The 8,040-nt window shown below is 45.0% G+C and overlaps 1 protein-coding gene across 3 annotated transcripts in view; it reads right to left on the bottom strand.

The window, feature by feature from the left end:
• The window catches only part of LOC123054859 (probable glutathione S-transferase GSTF1), a 3,661-nt gene extending 3,006 nt beyond the window's left edge, over positions 1-655 (bottom strand). Inside the window, exons 1-2 of one of the 3 annotated variants that reach the window (XM_044478727.1) lie at positions 424-655; positions 279-327 (exon numbers count right to left, since the gene is read on the bottom strand). In XM_044478727.1, coding sequence (XP_044334662.1) covers positions 279-327; positions 424-573 — 199 coding nt within the window. In that variant the 5' untranslated portion in view covers positions 574-655. The remainder of the gene's footprint in view (positions 1-278; positions 328-423) is intronic. The other 2 variants (XM_044478729.1, XM_044478728.1) reach the window with 2 other exon arrangements.
• Positions 656-8,040: the final 7,385 nt, after the last annotated feature.

The raw sequence follows: 8,040 nt of genomic DNA, 5'->3' as shown, positions 1-8,040 counted from the left end.
GTACTGATACCCCAAAATTAACAAGTTCATGGCCCAAAATTGTAGTAATATTCTGAGGACCGCAATGGTTAATTTTTCATGTGACTTCACTTCAGGTCCTTTTTTTTTAACAAGACTTCAGGCCCTGCTGATCTGCAAATAACCTCAGCAAGCATCCACCGGAAACAAATTTGAAGGCTAGTGCATTCACTTTACTACTCGGTCCCATTAAGATGCCGGTAAGTCATTTGTGTTATGACAATCACAAAGTTAACTGTAAAAGGGAAGACCTATCATACCGAAGAGGATCAGATCGCCATCCTGGAAAGCAGGGATTTGCCCGAACGGCTGCAAGAAATTAAAACACCAGCACGGAAATCAGTTGATGGAATGGCAAAAATCAAGGAAAAGGGTTTAGAGGATTCGAGTAGTCGGGGAGGTTACGTTTCTGGTGAGGTGCTCGGGGCTCTTGTGCTCCAGGGCCATGAAATCTATGTCGACGACCTCGTAGTCGGCGCCGACCTCCTCCAGGCACACTAGCACCCGGGCCACGTTAGCAAACGCCGCCGGCCCGAACACCTTCACCGGCGCCATTTTTCTTGGCTGCTGCAAGAGAGAGAGAGAGAGAGAGAGATCGGGGCGTGTGTTTGTTTCTAGTATGGTATTTGTGTATCTGCGTCCGAGCGGTGTGCAGCATCATGGCAACTGCATCCCAATTTATAGGCCATTTTCTCGTTTCCCACTAGCTGCCTTTTTTGCTATTTTTGCTTGAGTAGTACTCCACCAGCTGGTTGGTGGGAGGATTGGGTGTCAGAATGCTGGTGATTAGGTGAAATAGAACCTTGCTGGAGCAATAATGTAGCATCAATTATAGGTGTCCACTATGTACTAGCTATGATCAACTCTACCTTGTACAGAGTTTGATGTCTACCGTGAATTATCCTTTTTCATTTTTCAGGACAAGGATGATCTGGAGGAGAATTTAGAGTTCTGCTTTCACCCATCCAACGCCTTGCATTTGCATCGATCGACAGATGCTGCGTCTCATTACCACTTTGCTTTTGTGATCAAATAAGGTGTGATTCCATGTGTGTAATCTGATTTATGTTATCCTTGTTTGCATTTCTTTTCTTTTTTAGTTGCGAATGTAATTCAGCAAATCGCAGCTGGCCATATCCTATTGGTTGCCTTGTACAAACAACTATTTCTGTATTTAGTAATTGTCAACAGATGCGATGCACTAGCTAGTTGCTTACACTTGTATGAAACTAACCACTAGGTAGTTTTTTCCTTCATTAATTAATTGTCCACCTGGCCTTTGTGCTGCCAGTGTATTCAAAATTTCCGTTTCAACCAAGAAAGGACCATTAAAATGACTTTTTTTTTCATATAATAGTAAGCATAAAAGCAGTAATGCATATGCATAGAAGTTCCACATCATGGAATGAATATTCAGTTATGCGATTAACACTGTTCAGGTGACGAGAAGTACCTTTCTAAATATGTGCATCCTTCTCTCTTAAAAGCTTCAGCATTGAGTAGTGCAGGTGGCTGACTCCGGCGATTTCAGCCCCTTTACTAATCTTGCGAGCTCTCCTTGTAGATGGTTCAGTAGTGCCTTGTCACAGACCACTAGTAGAAAACTGGGCTTTGGTCACAGGGCAATATTCACATTAGTCCCGGTTCAGTCACGAACCGGGACTAATGTGAGCATTGGTCCCGGTTCGTGCGGCCAGGGGCCTGCCGGGCCTCGTGGGGGCATTGGTCCCGGTTCGTCCGGACCCTTTGGTGCCGGTTGGTGGGACAAACCGGGACCAATGGGCCACGCTCCTGGCCCACCACCCTTTAGTCCCGGTTCATACCACAAACCGGGACTAAAGGGCTGGTCCTAGTTGCGGCCAGTGTTTAGTCCCACCTCGCCAACCGAAGGGCGCTCACACCAGTTTATAAGCCCGTCCCTCTATGCCTTGTTGAGCTTCTCTTAAAGTGAAAATAGATGCCCTTATACAGGGAATTTCACCTAAATTCACAGGAAATTGAAATTTACTGTGAATTTAGGTTTAATTTTCTCTATAAGCGCATCTATGTTCATTTTTTTATATTTATAAAATAAATAAACCTTAATAAAATAAATAAAACTAAATAAACCTTAATAAAATAAAATAAAATAAACTATAGTAACTATAATAAATAAACCTTAATAAATTAAGTAAAAATAGCAGCAGTAAAATAAATAAAAATAGCAGCAGTAAAATAAATAAAAATAAAATAATTAAAGTAAAATACATAAGTAATTAAATAAAATAAATAAGTTTTTTGTTGTAAGTAGAAACAAAACAAAACAAATAAAGCAAAAGAGAAAAAAAACACAAGCCATCAACTCCATAACCGCCATATCTGGGATAGAGAAGGGCGATCCCATGGAGTGGGATTCACATACAGTCGCCCGTAACATCTACCATTCGAGCCTAGCAGGTGGAACTCGGATCTGTCAACAGTGTCAAAGCGGCAAATAGCAGGCGGAGGAGAAGCCACCGATGTCATGTGTAGATCCCTTCTAGGTCTTGCGGATCGTGCTATTACAGCAATTTGGTTGGTTGATCCAAAAAAAAGGAATTTGGTTGGTTTTCTTGAAGCCCTAGCTTGTTGTGTCGTCCTATTCTCTCAATGCAATTTAGCAAATGCTACTACAGTACAGTAAAGGGCACAAAGAAAAAGCACGCAGTGAAGGAAAATACCTCCATATCAAAGCTGCTACTTATCTTGTTGGTTATCAGGATGTGGATATGTAGAATTTTCTCTAGCCACGGCAACAGACATGCATTCATCGAGGGGGTTCACTACAGAACAAAATAAATGCTGACGTTAGTTGTTGAGGGTACGTTTGACATCCCTGAGAGACTAGATAATGAAAAGATGAATCGTCAAACCTGGATGAACAAAGACGCTACCAAGTGGATGAATCTGATGGCCTGTCCTCCCTTGAAGATCATGCGTCCTCCCTTGAAGGCGCCACCAGGGCCATGGACGCCTCATACCCCGCCGCCGACGTGTTGTCGTGATGAGGTATCGTGCAGGATCTGACACAGGATCACCTTCAGGCAAGATGAATAGGTCTTCAGGGGCACGACGGCAGCGGCGGCGCCATGGCCGGGACTGGTGACGACGGCGGCGGCGAGCGAGCGGGAGGGTGGCGGCGGCTGCGTGCGAGTGGGAGGCCGGAGGATCACCACTCATTGTGCTCGACATATCACTACAAGAAACCTGTTAATCCATGACGGATTTCTAATGACATTTTTGGAAACTCTCATCGATGACCTGGTAAAACCCCACAAGCCCGGTGAAAGCCCGCTAAAGCCCGTCTAACCGTTCCCGTATAAAAACTTAACCCTAAATTCCCTCCTCGGCCCCTGCATCGTGTCCCACAGCACGTCGCCACCCCTCGTCCCTCCCACAGCTCGTAAACCTTAATAAAAGAAAATAAAATAAACTATAGTAACTACAATAAATAAACCTTAATAAATTAAGTAAAAATAGCAGCAGTAAAATAAATAAAAATAGCAGCAGTAAAATAAATAAAAATAAAATAATTAAAGTAAAACACATAAGTAATTAGAAATAAAATAAATAAGTTTTTTGTTGTAAGTAGAAACAAAACAAAACAAATAAAGCAAAAGAGAAAAAAACAGAGGAAAAAAATTATGCCACCTACTGGGCCACCACGGCCTGAATACGACTAGAAACCCATCCATGGGTCAGGATTCAGGCCCGCAGAAGGCCCAGTAGGCCCCACAGGCAAAGAGAACAGTTAGGCCCGAAAGCCTGCAGTTGAGAGGAGTTCGAGAGGGTGGACGCAGCAGCGCTTATAAACCACTCTCGAGCTCTCTCAACTAGCGAGGTGGGACTAAACTTTTGACGCGGGGCAGCACAAGGCCTTTGGTCCCGGTTGGTGCCACCAACCGGGACCAATGAGTTCCCTATATATACCCCATCGCCACAGCAGAGCACTCCAGAGTGCTCTGTTTTTTCTGGCCAGCGAGGGGAGGGCATTTGGGTGCTCTAGCTCACCTCCTATGCACATGAGGTGTTCGATGAAATGTCTGAGCCACACTAGTTAATCTTTGTCCTCTCGAAACTCGACCTCCGAGCTCCATTTTCCCCGAGATTTGTCTAGGTTTAGCGGTCCGTCACGTCCCGTCCCCGTCTTCACCGCCGTCGATCGCCCGCGCCGATCTCGTCGCCAACACCACCGTGGTGAGCCTCTTGTTCTTATCTTCTTTCTGAAAGGAAAAAATTCTTACTTTAGATAGTTACTTGTCTAATTTTGTTACTTTTATTATTCCTTCTTATTACATAGTGCGATGGTTTTGGTATCCGCCCCCGTCGGCCCTCGTCCTGTCTATGATTCGGATGTGGTATATATTATCTTTTTATAACTATTTGGTTCATTTATTAATCATGACAAATATACCGACCAACGTGACATAGATTTTATTTATCTAGGAGGTGGTTGAACCGGAAATTCTAACCGACCCTATTGTCGAGAGGTTAAATTTAGTTGAAGAAGAAAACAATTACTTGAAGGAAAAAATAAGAAAAATTGCGGAGGAGAAGATGATATTGGAGTTGCATGTTGCGGATGTCGTCGATGATCACAAGATCAAGATGGATGCAATGTGCTTGAATATTAGAAAGATTAGAAAATATGCCATTCATACCGAGGCTTGGTATCATTATGCCGTTGGATCAATTGTTACCTTGGTTGCGATTATGATCGCATTTGTTTTCGCATTGAAATGTTTTACATAGTTTTGGTTTAATTAATTAGATGCTCTGGAGAGCTATATATATGTTGTTAGATGAGAACTATGTATGTACTTTGGTTCTAATGTGATGATGAACTTCTATTAATTTGGTCACTTAATTATCTATTCATGATGTTCTGTAATGGTTTTTGACACACTTAATTATATATATAATGCACGCAGATGAACCGGCAATGGATGTACGGTGACAGACACACCTCCGAGTACATTAAGGGCGTGCATGATTTTCTCGAAGTGGCTGAGGCAAACAAGCAGAATGGTTTTATGTGTTGTCCATGCCCTATATGTGGGAATACGAAGTCTTACTCTGACCAGAAAATCCTTCACACCCACCTGCTTTACAAGGGTTTCATGCCACACTATAATGTTTGGACGAGGCACGGAGAAATAGGGGTTATGATGGAAGACGGCGAAGAAGAAGAGGACGATGACAACTATGTGCCCCCTGAATACGGTGATGCTGCAACGGGGGAAGCTGTTGAAGATCAAGAGGAACCAGACGATGTGCCCAATGATGCTACAAGGGGGGAAGCTGCTGAAGATCAAGAGGAACCAGTGCCCGATGATGATGATCTCCGCCGGGTCATAGTCGATGCAAGGACGCAATGCGAAAGTCAAAAGGAGAAGCTGAAGTTCGATCGCATGTTAGAGGATCACAAAAAAGGGTTGTACCCCAATTGCGAAGATGGCAACACAAAGCTCGGTACCGTACTGGAATTGCTGCAGTGGAAGGCAGAGAATGCTGTGCCTGACAAAGGATTTGAGAAGCTATTGAAAATATTGAAGAAGAAGCTTCCAAAGGATAACGAATTGCCCGACAGTACATACGCAGCAAAGAAGGCCGTATGCCCTCTAGGATTGGAGGTGCAGAAGATACATGCATGCCCTAATGACTGCATCCTCTACTGCGGTGCATACAAGGATCTGAACGCATGCCCGGTATGCGGTGCATTGCGGTATAAGATCAGACGAGATGACCCTGGTGATGTTGACGGCGAGCCCCCCAGGAAGAGGGTTCCTGCGAAGGTGATGTGGTATGCTCCTATAATACCACGGTTGAAACGTCTGTTCAGAAACGAAGAGCATGCAAGTTGATGCGATGGCACAGTGAGGACCGTAAGAAAGACGAGAAGTTGAGAGCACCCGCTGACGGGTCGCAGTGGAGAAAAATCGAGAGAAAGTACTGGGCTGAGTTTGCAGCTGACCCAAGGAACGTATGGTTTGGTTTAAGCGCGGATGGCATTAATCCTTTCGGGGAGCAGAGCAGCAATCACAGCACCTGGCCTATGACTCTATGTATGTATAACCTCCCTCCTTGGATGTGCATGAAGCGGAAGTTCATTATGATGCCAGTTCTCATCCAAGGCCCTAAGCAACCCGGCAACGACATTGATGTGTACCTAAGGCCATTAGTTGAAGAACTTTTACAGCTGTGGAATGGAAACGGTGTACGTACGTGGGATGAGCACAAACAGGAGGAATTTAACCTGCACGCGTTGCTGTTTGTAACCATCAACGATTGGCCCGCTCTCAGTAACCTTTCAGGACAGACAAACAAGGGATACCACGCATGCACGCACTGTTTAGATGACACTGAAAGTATATACCTGGACAAAAGCAGGAAGAATGTGTACCTGGGCCATCGTCGATTTCTTCCGACCAACCATCAATGTCGAAAGAAAGGCAAGCATTTCAAAGGCGAGGCAGATCACCGGAAGAAGCCCGCCATGCGTACCGGTGATCACGTACTTTCTATGGTCAATGATTTACACGTAATCTTTGGAAAGGGTCCCGGCGGACTAGCTGTTCCGAATGACGCTGAGGGACACGCACCCATGTGGAAGAAGAAATCTATATTTTGGGACCTACCCTACTAGAAAGAGCTAGAGGTCCGCTCTTCAATCGACGTGATGCACGTGACGAAGAACCTTTGCGTGAACCTGCTAGGCTTCTTGGACGTGTATGGGAAGACAAAAGATACACCTGAGGCACGGGAGGACCTGCAACGTTTGCACGAAAAAGACGGCATGCCTCCGAAGCAGTATGAAGGTCCTGCCAGCTACGCTCTTACGAAAGAAGAGAAAGAAATCTTCTTTGAATGCCTGCTCAGTATGAAGGTCCCGACTGGCTTCTCGTCGAATATAAAGGGAATAATAATTATGCCAGAGAAAAAGTTCCAAAACCTAAAGTCTCATGACTGCCACGTGATTATGACGCAACTGCTTCCGGTTGCATTGAGGGGGCTTCTACCGGAAAACGTCCGATTAGCCATTGTGAAGCTATGTGCATTCCTCAATGCAATCTCTCAGAAGGTGATCGATCCAGAAATCATACCAAGGCTAAGGAGTGATGTGGCGCAATGTCTTGTCAGTTTCGAGCTGGTGTTCCCACCATCCTTCTTCAATATCATGACGCACGTCCTAGTTCATCTAGTCGACGAGATTGTCATTCTGGGGCCCGTATTTCTACACAATATGTTCCCCTTTGAGAGGTTCATGGGAGTCCTAAAGAAATATGTCCGTAACCACGCTAGGCCAGAACGAAGCATCTCCATGGGCCATCAAACAGAGGATGTCATTGGGTTTTGTGTTGACTTCATTCCTGGCCTGAAGAAGATAGGTCTCCCTAAATCGTGATATGAGGGGAGACTGACTGGAAAAGGCACGCTTGGAGGGGGGACTCAATAATATGCAGGGACGGATATTCTTGGTCTCAAGCACACTACACAGTTCTACAGAACTCTACCTTGGTGACCCCGTATGTCGATGAACACAAGAACAATCTGCGCTCCAAACACCCGGAGCAGTGTGACGACTGGATTACATGTGAACACATCAGGACTTTCAGTAGTTGGTTGGAAACACGTCTCAGAGGTGACACCACTGTTTGTGATGAGTTGTACTCGTTGTCCAGGGGACCATCTTCGACTGTATTGACTTACAAAGGATACGAGATAAATGGGAATACATTTTACACGATCGCCCAAGATCAAAAGAGCACCAACCAAAACAGCGGTGTCCGCTTTGATGCAGCAACCGAGAGGGGAAAGGACACATATTATGGTTACATAATGGACATATGGGAACTTGACTACGGACATGATTTTAAGGTCCCTTTGTTTAAGTGCAAATGGGTCAATCTGTCAGGAGGCGGGGTACAGGTAGACCCACAGTACGGAATGACAACAGTGGATGTGAACAATCTTGGGTACACTGACGAACCATTCGTCCTAGCC

Source organism: Triticum aestivum, chromosome 2D, assembly GCF_018294505.1.
Source record: "Triticum aestivum cultivar Chinese Spring chromosome 2D, IWGSC CS RefSeq v2.1, whole genome shotgun sequence".
Classification (NCBI taxonomy): domain Eukaryota; kingdom Viridiplantae; phylum Streptophyta; class Magnoliopsida; order Poales; family Poaceae; genus Triticum; species Triticum aestivum.
Note: the sequence above shows the minus strand (reverse complement) of the source record. Positions and strands in the feature narration are given on the sequence as shown.